Source organism: Lonchura striata, chromosome 14 (genome assembly GCF_046129695.1).
Source record: "Lonchura striata isolate bLonStr1 chromosome 14, bLonStr1.mat, whole genome shotgun sequence".
Taxonomy (NCBI): domain Eukaryota; kingdom Metazoa; phylum Chordata; class Aves; order Passeriformes; family Estrildidae; genus Lonchura; species Lonchura striata.
Window position 1 is genome coordinate 8,500,370 of NC_134616.1, and position 18,673 is coordinate 8,519,042.

General features: G+C 39.7%; 1 protein-coding gene across 3 annotated transcripts in view; it reads right to left on the minus strand.

Moving 5' to 3' along the window:
* Positions 1-18,673, minus strand: part of IL1RAPL2 (interleukin 1 receptor accessory protein like 2) — a 341,565-nt gene that overhangs the window by 154,235 nt on the left and 168,657 nt on the right. For 2 of the 3 annotated variants that reach the window (XM_021548466.3, XM_077786515.1), the window contains exon 3: positions 11,055-11,328. The exons of the other annotated variant lie outside the window; for it this stretch is intronic. In XM_021548466.3, coding sequence (XP_021404141.1) covers positions 11,055-11,328 — 274 coding nt within the window. The remainder of the gene's footprint in view (positions 1-11,054; positions 11,329-18,673) is intronic. 3 annotated transcript variants of the gene reach the window in all.

Below are 18,673 nucleotides of genomic sequence, written 5' to 3' on the forward strand. Positions count from 1 at the left end.
AAAAGCAATCAGTAGTTTGATCAACCTTGCTGTTTTTCTCAGTTTTGAAGAAGTCTGGGAGCTGAAGTCTGCTAAGTTGTGAGCCATTCCTCGCTGTTCTGGGCAAGCTGTTCCCTAAGGCTGGGCTGTTAGATTTCATCTCTCAGTTCTCTGAGCACCTGATGTATCTGTGCTGATTTTTTTTTTTTTCTCGGTGTCTTCCCTGCCTTGTGGGTTCTGGAGGCATAAAGGGCCTCTCTAAAGTTGACAGCTTGAGGGAGAACTCAGGAGGGGGATCACAAAGAGGATTGGTACAACTTTGTTTTTACCATCTGGCCAGCAGACAGGAACTGGGTGGGCCTGGTCACACAGGGCACTGATAGGAGCCCACCTAAAGAGTTCTCTCAGTAAGCCCATAGAGCTGCTGTGTTGGGAAGGCATTCAGTTCTTTCTTTCCAATTGTTTTCAGGACCCCTGTGTCCACAAGTGCTCTCCTTCATGACCTGCATTTGAGTTGCTTATGATAAGGGTCTTTTTCCTTTTTGGTTTTTTTTTTTTTGGTTTTTTGTTGTTGTTGTTGGTAGAGGTATGTAGATAAACTAGCACAAATCCCATGATTTTGCTTTTCTTCTTTCAGAAGCTAAACAGATGGCCTATGAATTATTAAAAGGAGGATCCACTTTTGTTTTCAGTACATGGTCATGGAGCTTGGTGCGGGAGGTCAGTGCTCCCAGCAGTCTCTGGCTGGCAGGAAAGGTTATATAGCCATTTTTAATGAGGAAAGCCAGATACAAGAAGAACAAAAGATAACAACAGATAAGCTACAGGTAACCAGGGCTTTGCTGTCAGAAACAGTGGCCAAGAGGAATGAAAAGCAAGCAGCTTCCAGATGGGTGAAGAAGATGCTGAAAGACTTCCAGTGGTGATCTGAGTATTGTGAGGCCAGGTTAAGAAGAGTTGTATCTAAGTTGCAAATGTTGGAACCCACAAGAAAATGTCAGGTCAAACTTTCTATATACATGTAAAGGAAATACAAACCCATGGGTCTGGAAGTGGGTCTTTCAACAATTTGTATTTTCTGAAATGTTTCCACACCATTCATTTTCCACAGGAGTTGATTTCTAGTGGGTTCTAATTCTACAAGAAGTAGTAGTGGTCATATTGGGCACAGGAAGAGGGAAGAAAAGAAAGACCCACTCATTCCACAGTGCAAAGAAAAATTGTTTTGAATTTTCACACTGAAACTAAGATCTATAATGCTCTATTCCAAGGGAATAGTTACCTACTGGACCTACTCTCTCAACTGGAAATGGGAAGAAGGGCTTAGCTTTGCCAGAGTTCACAAAACAGTTTCCTTTGTTCTGGTGGCAAGGCATCTATAATCCCCAGGCCACCTGGAGCTGGCTCTGAACCACAAACTGAAGCCAGCTTCAAATCCAATAGAAAAGCAGAGGGAGAACCAAGGGAGTTTAACGGGTCTAAAAACAAAAGCAAGCAAAAACTGTGTTTGGCTTGACTTCGAAGCAGGGACAAAAGGCAAAAAGGGAGATGTAAAGAAGTGGATAAGGACCTTTGAAATTGGAGTTTCAGTCCCTAAATTATTTTTCATCCTTTTTTGGATTCAGGACAATTAATCAGCCCCAAGGCTGAATTCAAATTAAAGTAAATATTCACAACTTTTGAAAAAAAACACTTTTTTTGCATTGTTTCTGCAAAACACTTAGCAGTGTTTCTGCTAAGTGAGTGTGGTCTGTTAAAAGAGTCAAGTAGAAAATTTTTGTCTCTAATATGTTCAGTATCACCCCCAGCACCCCAATTTATTGATTTCCTTATAAAGAGGAAAGGTGACAGAAATGTGGTTGAATATTTTATATCTACTAGATTGAAAAACTCCACTTAATTTTGAATTGCATATTTATACAAGAGGATTCACACTAGGTTTTTTCCCTTACAGATTCATTTTTCATTGTACTGGATTTTTTATTACATTCTAAGACTTCAGCAGTAGATCCAAGAGCTGGGAAGTGTATTTATCAAAGCAGTGCTCGGGGAACAGCACACCTCAGGCTTAGAGCTCTCTCCATGTCCCTGAACACTCTGGCTATTTTAATGACATTTTTATTGGCTCACTGACTGCAGGATTGAATAGCTCAACCTGTACATTCATCTTAGCTCATTTTGAGTTAGAGCAACTACAGTAATGTCTTGGTTTGAAGGACAGGTGTCCGCCAAAGAAGGCAAGAACCTCCCTTGGAACAGAAAATGTGACCCTCTTCCCTCCAAATTATTATAACCTTGAAATGAAGGGGCTTTCAGGCAAAGACACGGAGTAGCATGTCCGTGTGTCTCAGTGCCGCCGCAGCCGCAGCGAGCAGAGCCCAAACCCAGCCCGGCTCCCTGCGCTGCAGTTCCGGGCACGGCCAGCAGGGGCGCTGCTGGCTCCCGGCCGGCCGGGCTGCGCTGCTCCCCTCGCGCCTGCAGGGGGCGCTGTGGCGCGAGCTCGACCCTTGACATTTTTTTGATTTTTAATTCTTATAAATATGTCAAGTGAGAGAACAACAGGCTGACTGTTGCTCCCTGAACCAAAGGCCAAGAGGTGCAGTGATTCTGTGGCTTGTGTGTGGTACCTAGCCTTGGTATTGCTCCAAACACTCCTGTCCTGTATTTTGCTTCCTTGTTGCTGTTATCTAATACCAATGCCTGAAAGGGAGAAATCCTAATTCCATGATACCATTCCTTTACCATCTGACAAGTTTTCAAGATAACCCTGGTAAAAGAAAACAACACCTTGGAAAGTATGATCTCAGAAATTAGGTGCTAAACCAGCACAATGTCACAAATCCAGTGCTCTTATATTATCTCTACTTCCTCCAACAGAGGAAGAGGTGGTAAAGCCAGACAAAGGTACCATTCAAGGCTACATTCTCTTCAAGCAGAAAAAGTATCTGTGTGGAACCAATCCATTACTCATCAAGAATTTTCATTCTTTATGCACTTCTTTTCTCCTAAGTTCCAATCTCTACATAAGAGTCACTAGAAACAAGACAATTTGACCTTGACTAAAACATACTGCATGTCCCAGAGGGTCATGTTTTACAGTGAGAAAGGCTATACTCTCTCTATTCAAAAGAAAATAACTTCTGAGCAAAGTCACTGAAAGGTAATTTTAAAAGGCCACATTAATGACAGCTTGAAAAAATAGATATCCAGGAATGTCTCCCTTAAGTCACCTGTCAACAGTCTAGTTCTCACCAGAGGCACTTAAAAGCAAGACCTGTACTTCTCACTATGAGTTTAGCCATCTTTAGAGAACTTTTGTACTTCTAGATCCTGGGATGAAAAATAAAAGATGTTGGGATATGGCAATTGGGTAGAGCATCACATAGGTGGGTCTCTCTCACCAAACCTTACCAAACTTAGTGTTTATATTTAATTTGGACATCATCTTAAGAGGGAAATGTGGCATAAAAATGTCAGGATGTGCCTACGATAGTCAGCGATACAGCCAGTAACAGCAAAGCCATGATTTGAAAATTTGTGGCTATGATTTGAAAATTCATGGGTACTATTAGTATTATGTTTCTTAAGTGTGTCTTAAGAAAGAAGAATAAGTGACAGCCATCTGATTCTTGCATGGTTAGGGTCAGGAGGAGCTATTTCTTTTCTGGGTGCCTTCACACACACATGCCCTGGTCTCGATGACCTCTGCATTGTGACAGATGCAAACAAAAAGCAAATCACCAGTCAGTCATTCCAACAGGGACTACCCAGACACAGAGAAAATATCCCAACATTGAAGTTGAATCACACAGGCCAAGAGTGTTTCTGGGGTTTGGGGTTTTTTCCAAACTTGTCACCAATGTTAGTCACTAAATGTTGCAATTGAGTATGTGAAAATACAATACAGAACAAAGAAGAAATGCAGAAGCCAAAAGAACACCAAGTTATTGCAGCATATCACACCTCAGTTCATGAACTAGGTGGTCTCTGTCAGCTTCAGACACCCTATTCTAGCAAAAGAAATCCTGTAATTGGCTGGGTTTGCTCAGGGGGGAAATTCCTTCTTTGTCCTTAAGAATTACAAGGCAGCAAATTGCTTTAAAGTCTACTACTGCAAATGACTAGGCCCTTTTCATTTATTTCCTGATACTTTTCTATTAGAACTTGGATATTAATGTTAAATCACATTGTCTTACTGAAAAGCCCCATTACAAACGCCATAAATCTGAGGCACAGGAACAACTGCTCCCAGGACAGTATTAAGAAATCCCCTTCCAATAATTTTGCAATTGCCATACCCTGTTCTGTTTCTGAGAGGACTGAACGCTTTCTCCTTTATGTCTTTCAAAACACACATTGTGTAGATTAGCATATCTATTCCTCTATGCTTTTTTTTTTTTTTTTTAATTAGACACCTAGCACACAAAACAAAAAGTTGCATTCAAGACACCCATCAGCCTTGTCTGCATTGCTAAACCTCAATGATTTTATTTCCTGGAGGAATAAAACCTGTGGAGCACAGCCTTCCTTCTGCACATAAGTCCTATTTTGCAGATGCAATGTTGAAAGGCAGGTCCTGCTCTGTTTGTACACGGGCAATTGAGCAGGAAAACCAGTGGATCAGTTATTGTCTCACAGGGTATACAAGGAATGAAAGACTCATGAAATGAATGTCCTTACAATGTGAACTGTTTGAGTCCTGCAGCTGAGTCCTCCTGGCTGTGCCTTCCCTTAAAGTGGTGGCCAGAAAAGAAGAAATTTTCCTCCAGTATCACTCACCAAATATCAGTTTAACTCCTACGGTTCTGTCATCTTGCACTTTGGGCATGACGGATTTTCTCAGGAAACCTTCCATTTGTCTGTCCACTCACAGGACACAGACAACATTTCCTACTGATGTAGTTACAGCTGGCTTCATGGGGATTCCAACAGGAATGATATCTGGGTGAGCACATTGTCACTGTTATTTGGAGAACAGAAGGGAAATGAAAACTCCCTGACATGCTGGAGAAGAGATGGCTGGGGAGGGCTGAAACATCTCAGCAGCAGCTCTCCTGCAGGCCAAGTCTGACTGCATGAGGCAGCAGTCCCTCCACTCTGCATCCCTTCTCTGCTCCAGGCAAGGTTTGAAGCCCACCAGGGAAGGCACTTCAGGAGCAACCAGTGACAGTGAGCTGAAACATTACTGAGGCACTGCAGCACAGGGAGCTTTGTTATGACAATCTATAGAGGCTACAAAGTAAGGTCAGTCATTTTAAAAGTATCTAAATCTGGGACTGCACTATTAGGAAAACCAAAGGATTCACAATATTCTCATTCTTATCCATGCCACTGCAACAGGGAAGCCACTGGATACCCTCCAACCACAAATGGATATTTCTGCTTGAAGCCCTGACTGTTCTTGCAGCTTCTCACAACAGTAAACATGGTTTTTCAGAGCGACAGAGGATGAATAATTTCTCTTTTAAAGCTTTAGAGGAGGAGGGTGAGTGAGCAGAAATACACATATCACCAGGGAAGAGAAACAAATCTTTGTTTTTCTGCAAAGAATAGACACAACGGATTTCTCTCAATAAAGACAATGTCATCAAAATTATTTGCAGGAACACCATCAGTTTTTACACTATTTTAGATACAAATGTAGAAGCATTCTGATTCCACTTTCCCCTGCATTTTGATAATGCCAAAACATTATATCTCAGTGATAAAACCTCAAAAAATTTTATTTTATCATAGATCATACTGACTTTTTAATGTATCTGTTGTAGCACTGAATTCAAGGATTGAATACTATATCCCACAGGGATTTTGTTTATACAGAATCAGTCAATTTTATTGTGGGAAATGTCACCCACTTTCAGTGTGTGGCATTTAATGCTAGTGCCATACAGAGCCTGGAAAGCCTGTGCCACACTGAATCCACTTGCTCCAAATGAGAGATGTTGCTGCTTCTACAGACGTGTGTGCAGGAAAGCTGATCATATACCAGTGTGAAAGACTGAGAGGTAACTATGAGATATGTAATCCATCAGCTACTTTGATGTGCTCCTCTTGGATGTCCAATAATTAAAGACACTAGCCCACAAGCAAGTATCATCTTTAAATCTTTCCAGAGTAAGTCTAAGAGGGAAAAAGCACTTGCCAGTAACAGATATGGAAGAAAATATTCAATGGCAAAAGTGGAATTACAGCACTGCATCCAACAGGGTTTGAGATACAAAATCACCTTTGTTATGAGCAGTTGAATGCTGAAAAAAGCTAAACATTCTGTATTGCCATCAACAAAATGAAGAACTTCATTAAAATACATATTGTAAGAACCACAAGAGATGGCTGCAGAGAAAGCAATCTTACCCCTACACATGTTCATCTTATGACTTATGACTTAGTCCAACATTTCTGTTTGGATCCAAAAACATGCTTTTTTCATGCTGCTCAGAAGCCAGACTTTCAGCACTAAGAGGAGGTGTGCAGCTTTTCCTGGGCTGATGGGTGCATTCTGCAGTCCAGACAGACACTTGCACAGCCCCTAAGCCCTGCCTAGCATCCTCTGAAGTGAGAGCGCACAGGCTGAGCTGCAGATTTTACCACCAGTCCCTCCAGGCTGTCTAAATCTGATTGTGATTTGCTGGTCATGCACTCCACAGACATTCAGAAGCCAGAAGGCTTAAAACCTGCTATTGCTCTATTTTATTACTGCTCAGGAAGTGGTATCTCAATAGCTCACCAATGGCTCAACAAAGGCTCCATTCCTCTGTGCATGTCTGTAGCAATGCTGCTCTCCATCAAGAACTGTGCACGCAGGGATACAGCAAGGGAAAAAGGATACACAGATTTTCTAACTTGATTTGTCAGCAGTTCTCTGGCATCAAATGCTAGTATTAGAGATCTGCAAGCTTACTCCCCCACAGGCATTTAAGGCCCTCACTCCCTTGTTATTCTGCATCCTGTACAAAAATCAAGGCTTAGCTTCATTAGCCAGTTTGATGACCACAAATTTTCACCTCCTGCTCCCCTGTACCCTCTTGAGGCCCAAATTTTCTACCCTTCTGATTCATGTTATGGGAATCAAGTTTATTCACCAACAGTTAATTAACACCAAACATGTACTTATGTTTTTTACTCTTACTGGTTTTATTCTTTAAATTCTGACTACAGTTTGGTTTGGAGCTGAGCCTAGTTAGAAGAAGGTTTCCATGAGCAGCTCCTAGGTGATGGCAAATTTAGGCTAAATTTTGCTGAGATTTCTTCCTGAGCTCATAATCTTTCTTTCACCAGGTGAAGATGATCTAAGTTGGCCCAGTTCTTGTTCTGTCTTTAAAAAACAGGCTTTAACACAGAAAAACAGATGTATTTGTTCAGAGAGCAAAAGCAGATCATGACCTGGCAAAAGACTGTCCTACATACTCAGAACTTTAGGCCCACTCTATGCATTTAAGTTGAGTGTAATTTCCATGTTTTGATTTGATGCTTCATAATTTTGAAGCTCATCTCTGAATTCTTCAGTGAAGAATCTGCAATGTAGAGTGCTGATGTGAAAATCCCAGAACATCAAACCTCTGCAACAGAAATGCCAACAGCTTTATCTGAAAGTAGCATTGCTGGGTGCTGGAAGATTAATGGCATTTCCAGAGTATGTACTGGAAGGAGACCTCCAGAACACAGCATTTCCACACTGGGCTGTAAAGTCATGATACAAACATCACAGCATTTACCTGGGAACTGAATGAAACACACAGCTATCCATTACTTAGGATGCCTCCTGGATGTAGCAGCAATAGCCCTGATTTGACAAAATAAAGGCATCCAAGAACAAAGAAGATCCATGGAATTCACATGGCTTAAGTAACACAGCTGGACTCTGCATTCTTAAAAGTCCTTGCAGAATCAGGCCCTTTTCATATGCTTAACACTGGAGAAAAATATCATACTTCAGTTTGCATCTGAGCTCAATTCCAAAATGCATTGTGGGAAGGGAGAAGTTGGTTTTAATGCAACAGTAACTTCCTCCTGTTATACACATACCCCCACACCTGTCTATGGAATAATGTTTAATTGGTTAATAAAGGAGAGGCAACATTTAAATTATTATATCAAATCTCTTCAGTCCAGAGAAGCAATCTAATTTATAAAGGCTGATCTAATACTCTTTAATTATATGCAGTATTACAGGTTTTTTTACAAAAGAGTCATTATGATTTTTGAAATGACAGTTCTGCATAAGAAAGGATTCACTGACACATTTAATTTTTACCCATCTTCAAATCACTGTCATAGCAGCCTATCCTTCACCTGCTTATACCCACCCTTTTCAAGCAGGTTCTGAAAAATTCCTTCACACTGCTTCACTGATAGTCATGCTTTGATCCTATGAGCACATGTGAGAAACCAGGAAATGCAGGTTCTTGAAAAACAGGTTTGCTTATTTTTTTTAAAGAATCAAAAAGAAACATTTCAACAAATAAGAAATTCAGTGAAAAGTACAGCTGACATTTTCCCCATACAGTTTTCTTATCTGTCATCTTGTGTTGACTTGGAAAAAAGTCACAAATTGGAGGAGAGTAAATTAAAGCTCTCACTATTGCCTTCCCAGATCGAGTCCATCATTTCAACTCATGAAATTCTGGGACCAGGACACCTCATCCCACTTGTCCCTAGCACTACATCTAAGCATCCCATCCCCTCTCACCCTCTTGCAAAGACAAGCACAAATAACAGAGCTCTTCCAAGCTTGGAAGTGGTGACTTGAAGTGGTGGAACTGGCCACTGGGACATGCAAATGTGGAATTTCATGCTTTGGACAGCACAGGGAAATGTACCAGAGCTTCACATGTCCCTGGTAAGTGGTTAGGAAGACATAAATTTAGAATTGAATTGCTTCTGATTGTCTCTAAAGAGCCTGAATGAAAAATTCTCTGCTGAGAAAAAGTTTTAAATTTATCTTGAATCAAAAGCATTTTCCTTCCCAGATTTTTTTCTTTCAGCTACCAAACCAAAAAACTCAGCTATGCATGCAACCCTAAACCCAGTGTTGCACACTGATGGATACAGTCACCTCTTCATTTTCACTGCATCAAGTTCTATCTACCAGCTTCTGCTAATTCACTCTACAAAAGATGGCATTTGTAACAGAGATTGTTAATGCTTCTGGAAAATAAAATAATATTCTAAAATTACTGCTCTCATTTGTGACCTTTTAACTCTCATAAAGCAGGTCATTCTGGTTAATGAGTAAAACACAAACATCTGCTTATCCACCCCCCCCCACCCCCCCCCCCCAAAAAAAAAAAAAAGGAATAATAAAGCTGAAATTACACAGTTAATGGTGTGGATAGTCTCCCACAGAAATGTGATCACATTTCAGAACATTACATCTAGCTCAATTTTAATGAAATTAAAATCAATTACTATTGCTGCATCCTCCACTATTTTAAGCCTCCTATGGTTTTATAAACAAAAACAGCAAGACAACATTGCCATGCTTTAGGAAGAAAAAAATTAATTTGATAAAGGAAGAAATATAGTCATTTATCTGTAACCACTACACATATTATTCTGCACGCTGACATAAATTTGAAAAAGGTAAAAATATCTGTAATTATGTAAGAAAGTTCTAGTCAAAGCAAGGAAACTGCATAATTGACAAGGAAGATCTTGTTGCTGTGTAATGCCTTCCAATAAGCATGTCATATAGTTTTTAACCGAAAATTAGAAGCCATGAATTATTCAAGAACTTGCCCATTTGTTACCAAAACTGCTTTGTCATGTAAATGAGCAGAGTTTTGAAATTTCCCAGAAAAAAAATATGCCCCAGAATTTGATCCAAGATCAATTCTTTATTTTTCACAGAGGATTTGCATTAGAATAGTTCAGAGTATTAAACTAGTTAACTTGATTATCACAACAATGACTTCTTATGAAAAAAGCATGGCTCTCTTGAATCATATAAATCACCATCTTCCCGTAACATTTCAAAATCAGGGCCTTCACATCACACCCAACCTCCGAGAGAGGAGCTGATAAAAAAACAACAGTTGATAAAAGGCTGCAACACAATCCAACTGCTGCATTAGGCAGATATATCCAATATTTAAACTGGACATTGGAGCCAAGTACAAACCACCACAATCCAGGGCACAATCTTTGATTTTAGCAGCATTCCTCAGGATCACAATGGTCTGAGGCAGCTGAGGCAGCAAGACTCAGCAGAGATGGACAGAGAGTAAATTCTGGGTTCTGAACAGTGCTGTCATTTGCTGCAATACTTGTTATTTAATTCATGAAATGTGCCTAATTTCAGTAGGAACAGCAGACAAGGATGAAGCAAACTTATTATCTGAAACTGAATAGTTTAAAACCAAATGATACAAAGTATCTGCAAACTACTTTTCATTCAAAACTGGATCATTTAAGGAATATTTATTCATTCATTCTTTAAAAGTCCTCCTTTTTTTATCTTCTCATTTTAGGCATAGAGATGACATCAACATCTACACGATGGAAATCACGAGCTCTAGCACATGTTTAATTTAAGGCGCATCCAACAGTTCCAAGACACTTCTGAGAAATGCATTTTTGTGTCTTACCAAATGAGGTCTGCTTAAACTTATGATAAATCATAATTGTATATTAAAATAAACATTTCTTCAAAACCAGACAGAACTGTAACTCCCTGTGGCCTGATCCCATCAGAATAATTCAAACTGCAACTCAGTAATAACTCAGAGGATTTGAAACAGTGCAGTACTTAAAATACTTCATGATTTAAGAAGTATCAGGTTCTGAAGGTTTACAAAAAATTGAGAATTTGCAAATGTTGTACTTAAAAAAAAGAAGTAATTAAGTGAAAGCACATTAATTATAGCTGCTGCACTAGGTAACTGTAATTACTAGGGAAACTAATTTTGAGACAAAGCATTATGTGACATATATAATCATGAGAATAAAAAAATTAATATGTATTAACTGGATGAATATCTAAATTCTAAATTAATTTTTTAACCAATATCTAATACTCCATATATTTTTAACCAACAATCCCCACATTCTTATTTAGACTTTAACACAATACTCACCTTAGAACACATGTGTAGAAACCACTGTCTTGCAGCTCAACCGAGTGAAACCATATGGAATCTTCATCCTTGCTCATCCTAACTTCGGAAAATATAATGGGTTCTTCTAAATCTCCTTTGTTTTTGTACCACATAAGCCTAAGACCTGTGCTTTGGGCCATGCTATAATTAGTTCTGATATAGCTGTAGAAAAGGGCACATTTCACTCGGACTGGTTCACCTGCCAAAGCCATGTATGTCTTGAGATCCACTGACCAGTCAATGCAACCATCAACTGAAAGCAAAACAATAATAAAGAAATATTAGACACAGATACATTTTCCAATATAGTGAAAGGCAGCTTGGGAAATGCAATACAGTACATTAAAAGAGATGGCTTTTGGCATGTGCTGAATTTTTTCAGGGTAATACAAAAAACCTAAAGCAGTTATTGGCAACTAAGGGGTTTCATACACCTTTTTTTAATTATGTGTAACTGTGAATGTGCAGGCAAATAGAGCACACTGAACTTGCTCAATTCCACTTCTTTAGAATATCATTATCTTAATCCTCAAAACACTAATTCTTTATTAAATAAACCAAATGTTTTGCACCTTAACTACTTGCCTCTGTAAACCAATTGTGAATTCTCCAATTCCTCATTGAAAGAAAATGTACATTGGCATCTGATGCCAATCTTCTCCCTTAAAACTTTTCCATCCACCTCTGTTAATTATATTGTGCAAAAAAATATCCCCAAATAACAGATGTGACATTTGTTATTTTCTTTTCAGTTCCACATAGTTGGTTTTTTTTCCCTACAGCCTACTCAAACTATAGAGGTCTGTATTATACACAACAGGATACAATTACAACATGCTGCCTTATGCAATCAAATTTAATATAGGAGTCATTCAAATAAAAAGGACCACTTTTGATGTTCTGTTCAGCAAAAACTTTTGGAACAGTTTTCTTAATACTTCACTTCAAAATTAACACACATCAGACAGTTTAATAAAAGATCACTTCTCTCTACAATTTTTTCTCCCATTGCTATTATCTTAGTTACAATACAGCCCTAGCACATGCACACGTATCAACATATCACATATCAAAGACCTTTTAATTCAATCATTTTCCATTGCTAAAAAAAAAACTATCAGTGTGAAAATCAGCCAGGAAGAAAACCAAAGAAAAATTTCAAAGGCAGATCATCAAAGGCAAACACAATACCTAAAGTTAATAGACTTCATTAAATATGTAGGGTTTAGACTTTATTGATCATATTAAGCTACAAGTAAATGGAATACCTTTACCCTTACTGCAGCACCTCAGATTCAAGCAGGTAACTCTCAAGTTGCTTCTTCTGCATTTACAGTATCAATTCTCAAACTATAATTGTTGGATATCCTCATACACTCTTCATTTCATACACATTGTCAATTGCATTCTATCATCAAGTGATTTTTTATCTTTCTTCCTAAACAAAGGTAGTCAGCAGAAATTTCCGTACATGGAATATCAGGTCTGATACTACTATTAGTGACTTTTACAGCCTCTAAATTATGTCTACCATGTTTTCATGTTTCGCTTTAATAATTCAAAAGTAACTGTGACAAACGGAAGGTTTTAATTTTCCCATCACAGTAAATCAGCTTTAAGTGCACTGTGATCAAATGAGCCACATGTTAAACTTGTTGATACTGTCCACTTCAATGGTTTTCTGGTATATAAACTTCCATGTAAATCTTGCTGCAAAGCAAACTTGTAAAAAGAAAAACAACAAAAGCTCAGGAGGGAAGGAAAGTCCATTACTCAAAACATTACTCATGACAGTTTTGACAGGTGAAGGAATATCATGGAGCACCTTTACCCCCAGGGTGTTTCATGTTCCTGCCCCTCACCCCACAGGCAGGTGCAAAAGCAGCAGCTGTTTGTGCCAGCTGACTTCTTTCTTCATCAAAAAATCCCCCAAACCAAACCCTTCACCTGAACTTATGTACATGCTGTTCAGTTAACTTCAGTTTTGATTTTAATTCTCATTTTGCTGACAACATCTATTGATTTAAATTAAAATTCATTGCTTTTAATGGCTTCTGTTAATGACATCAACTGAAAGGCCAGCAGCAATTTACTGATGTTCTTTTTCCTTGCTGCTTCTGTTGTATCCTTCCTCTGACAGCGCCACACACAACAGGACAAGTTTGGATAATCATTGTTTGAAAATCTTATACTGAAGCATTTATTCTCAATGTATCTCCTCCAGATTTATAACATCCTTCACCACGACCAAAGCTGCACATTGTAACCTGAGCATGCCCTTGCCAGGACCCCAAGAAACATCACACTGACCTCCCTCTGTGCTGCTGCACAGGCATGGGCAGCCCACAGCAGAGCTGGAGAAAGAGCCTGGTTCTTCCAGTCCTACAACCTCATCCAATCCACTTTTACATTAAATGCCTGGTTCTGACACCATGAATTATTTTATATAGGTGACAGGATTTTTACACTGAGCAGGTATCATTGTCCTCCACACAGATCTTCCTCTGAAAAGCTTTGTGCTTTTTTAAAGTCCCACTCTTTAGGCTGGTGTGATTTACAATTGAAGGACAGTGCAGAGCTCACAGCTGCCTTCTCTCAGCATGGGATGTGCAAGGCAATGCTGAGCTCTCCAGAAGGCTCATCCCTTGTTCTCCAGAGCACACAGGTATTCTCAAAAGAATACCTCTCTCTTGTGATTTAGCAAAGTCACAGAAGTCTAAGTAGGGTCATAAGTTGGAATGAATACAGGTGTCCAGAACTGGAATTTAGATCCAAACTAATTCAGCTGATCTAATTAATTCAGCCAATCTAATTAATTCTGTCACTCTTGTGTCAATCGAATCCTGTCACATCAGCTAATGCTTTCAAACCTGTGCTGGTTCAAAGAAGTTAAACCACACCAAAGAATAACTAACAATGAGACACACGTGGAAAGCTTGTGGATCAAGGACAGCAGTGCCAGGTTTTAATTTTTTTCGCAGAGCAGAGTCACAATCAGTATGAGTTCTATAGTTAGGAACTGACCCAATATGGAAATCCAAATTTGGAAGCTGAAAATATCCTGCTTCCAATGAAATTTCTCCCATATCTGCATCAAACAATTTGTCAAAGCACAGCTCAAATGAACACTAAGCAACCCTCCATGTCATTTAATCTGCCTCATCTTCCACTTTCATTTGAAAATTTCCCTTCTCGTGTGCACTTTTCTACTCTTCTAATTGCAAAATTTGAGCTGTAGAAGTATAGGAAGCACAGTGGAATAGATGAAAAGCATTTGAACAGTAATTTACAAGCAGGCCATCAGAGTGGCTAAAAACCATCTCCAGCTGCCCCCAGGGAGCAACACAATGGTGGGGCTCTGTTGGCCATTGCCAGTGCTCCAGTGGAGGCACCAGACACAGTGACCTGAGCCCAGCACAGCACCCACATCCCAAGGAAGAAAAGAAAGAAGAGGAAATTTACACAAGAAACTTTTTTCCCTATTAACATTATCTGAACTAAAGAATTTGAGCAGCCCACAGGAGGCTGACCCCAACAGGGGTGGAGGGGGAAGGTGCAGGCAGGCTGCTGCCCATGGCCCTGTCTGCCCCAGCTGCTCCCCTGTGACAGCTCTCCCTGCAGCAGGCCAGGAGGGGTAATTGCAGAGAAAAGAGCACACAGGGAACAAAGCAACCAGTCATTATAATGTTGGTGACATCTGTGGAGGGGAGAAGTCTCACAGAATAAGCAAAATCTTAATTATTGAAGAAAGACTAATCAAACAGGAGATGACATTTTCCCCTTGCTCTTTATTTCTTATTAAATACACAGGTAAGAATGTTTCCTCTTCTGAAGCTGTAGAGGCTACAATCTAGGTCAGGCTCCCTGCACTCACATGGAAACTGGAATTTTTTTCTCTTGCCATGCTGTCAGTCAGTGGAGCGTGAGCATTGTTAGACTCGTTTGGAGTATTCTCCAAGCTGTCATCACAAATGACTAGAGCTGCTTAGGTGGAGTTCAGCACTCCATTATCCAGAACAAAGTTTGCTGTCATTTTTGTTGGGCTGGCTCTCAATGTGTAATATAATCAGGTTGGTGAGAAAAATAATAGCATTAGAGAGGCACTTAAATGTATATACACCATTCCTCTGCTACCCTACAATCACCTGGTAAGTGCCTGACTGAAAGCTTATTCAAATTAAATCCTGTCTATTGTGGATGTACTTTACACACTTCCAAAAAGCTGTTTTTTTTTTTTAATTTTGAACACTAAGAAAATATCAAAAACGCCCATTTTTATCCTATGTTCCTAATGAAAAGCCATTTGCCCACCTATCTGTCAATCTTCCCATCCCCTTAGCATAACTTCTACCCCAGTTGGCCAAATTCAACCCTACTGCATAGAACATGGAAGTGCTCAGGAGTGCTCTCCCCTGCAAGGGTACAGAAGTGTCCCACTGTGTCTGCCCCGAGCTGGGGAACACAGCAGCAGTGAACCACAGCACAGCCCCACTGGCCCATCCCAGTCACCTACCCAGGCTACTGCAACCTGAGCAGAGAGTGAACTGAAAATGAAGGCTACAAAACTATTCAGGAAAATATAGATTGAGTTGGCTGACAATAAGTTACTGTACTTTTATGTCAGCAATCACCCAAAGCATGTACTACTCAACATTTCCTGGCAATTTCCCATTACTCTTATTTTAAATAAATCTAGTTGTCTAGGGAGTCTAGATGCATTTTAACATGAACAATAATAATTTATAAGCAATTATAGAGGAGCATGTATGTCGTCTCTAAGTAATTTGTCTTTCTGATTGCTGTCACATGAATAATTTTTTGCATTGCGCATCTGCCTGTTATAATTTTTATAGGGATCTGTCAGCTACAGCAATTTATATCATGGCATTGTTAAACATGTTTGCCTACCTTGTTACCTGAAAAATCTCATTTTAAATTGAAATCATCTACAAATAAATCATTAAAAAAATAATTCACTAGCTAATGTATTAAATTTATTGCTCCACAAAGCAGGCAATGCTTGTGATGGTAGGTACATAGTCAGAAATAAAACCACCATTCCTCTAATACAAGAGCTATATTTTTATGTATATGTTAGCTGTAGAACAGCAGAGTCCAGGAACTGATATCCATCATGCTCGGGGTTTGCAGACACGTAGCAATGATAGATGCACTCCATTAAGAATGTCCAAAGAGAGATGCAAATTTTTTAGAGTCTTAGAGGGGAGAAATCAGTTATAGCCTATGAATTTTTGGCAACTTGGTATTTTCAGATCTTGATTCTGGAGAAAAGGAAGCACACCCTGCATTTGAGCACACACAGTAAAGCCTTTAGCAGCTTTGGCTCGTCGTGGTTGTCTCGAGGGTCAGGATGTTGGATCAGCCTCCTCATATGTAATTGGTTTCACATCCCTGGGTTTTTGACTGCACTGTGCTAGTGCTGCTGCAGTGCTTGCAGACCTCTGCCAGCTTCTCATCACAGCCTGGCACTGCCGTGTGAGGTGTGAACATCAGCAGAGCCCAGTGTGTGTCCCCTGTCTCCTCCCAGAGCCCTTCCCTGCTCCTCACACCATGAGCTGCTGGGGACCTGAGCTACCTAAAAACTGCTGGCAACCACCACACCCTTCCAAGCATTCTTGAAATACTCCAGTGCTCAGAGCCATATTTGCTGGTCAGAGAACACACTGCAAACACACCCTTTGTGCATTGTTCAAAATCACAGATGTTACCTCCAAAGCATGGTGAGAGCTCTGTGCATGGAGCTCCCTCATAGCTGGCCAACAAAACTGGATGATGAAAGAACACTCTCAGAACTGTTAATGAAAATTCACTCTACTGAGAGACATCTGAGCTGGTATCTCTGACATGAAGAGCAAGTTCCTGGCTTGGAGAAGCCCATGCTGGGAATACTCCAGGAGGGAGTGGAGGGTGGCCTTGTCCAGCAGCAGAGAACATTTCCAAGAGCAGGCAGGGAGGGGAGGAGGGGGAAGTTCAGGTAAAATGTCTGAAATCTCTTTTCTGTGAGTTTTACCCTCCTTTGACTCAAGTAGGTTCTAGGTTTTGACTCTATGTCCATATATTAAAATGCATTTTAGAAAAAAAATCAAATAGTTTTCCCCTGAAAACTGTGTCCTGAGGGACACAAAATCAAGAATGTATCTGTTGGAGATATGACGACTTAGAAAATAATTTTTGAGCAAGACCAAGTTTGTTGTGGTTCACGATGGGTGGATTTTGCCATGCTTCTCCTACAACCCTGTCAGTAACTTTTACTAATTCTTTTCTATTATGGTAACACCTTATTTCAGCAATAAAGCAAGGGTTTTTTTTTTGCTGTAGAAACACAATATCTAAGAATAGGATCACTCTAAGACTTTGTATTTTCTCTACTCTGATTTCATTTTCTGAATATTTTCCAAAAAGAATTAGACTATTCAAACTTACTGGTGAAAATGTTTTGGACTTTCAAGGCATATAAAAGTGAAAATACTCCAAAATTCCTGAGTCAAGTAACGATGAGTACAAAAAATCTTCACTAAATTTAGTAACATGCAAATGTTTCTCCAAATCGGGGCCAAAATAAGGAGAAATGCATTTAAACATCCATATACACTACCTTTTTTCCTAATTTTGATCAAAGCTCCAAATTTCTGAAGGATGAACTAAAAATTTTTCCAGACTTGTGTATGCTTCATTTTTTCAAGCTGCTTTTCTTATGATCCAGAGCTAAACAACCCAACTCAAATGTCAAATATTCCAGCCGAACTCTCATCATTTCCTTTGAGGTCAAACTCACTGTAAATATATACTGCCAGAGGTTCAAATAACCACAGATTGCTCTGCCCTGAATTACATAAGCATATGAAGCCAGGAGCATTTTAGCCTTGTATTGAAAATATAAAAGAAAGAACATACTGGTAGATCACCAAAATTCTCAAGAGAGAGAAAAACCCCTGAACATAGTCTCAGCTTCCAGGAGCGATGGCATATTAATGAGGTCAAGGCTTAGAAATTATACTAGAAGAATGAAAATGCTGCAGCAGCATGAGTAGAAGTGACTGGAGAGGGGCATTTCATCCTGTAGCACTTGTCAGAGCCAGCTTTTCAGGTGGCACCTTATCACAGGGGTTTTCTGGAACACTTGCTGATGGAGAGGAGAGCAAATCGCAGCTGGCAGGTTAAGATTTTGCTGGAGACAGGGAAGTCTGAGACACATTCTGTGATGGAAAGGAAATCTCTGTTCTCATCATATTCTTTGCTACCTCTTCCAAGTCAGATGTTCCCAGAGACAGATGGAACCTGAAGTGCCCTTCCAAAGCTGTGCTCTTTGCGCTCAGCTGATCGCTCTGCTGAGCACAGAGAAAGAGAGGGGGAGGGCACTAAAGCAGCTCGTTAAAATGCAGCATATTCACCCTAAAAATGAGTATTTGGTGACCTTGATCTCCTAATCACTTCAATCACAGATTTTTAAAGAGCCTGTGTTGAAGTAAACAGTACATAAATTGGAACTTATAAAAGTGGTTGGGTTTAAAATATTCAGTTGATTCTCTGCAACTGTCACCATGTTAGAAAACAATGTAAAAGGCACCTTGAACATT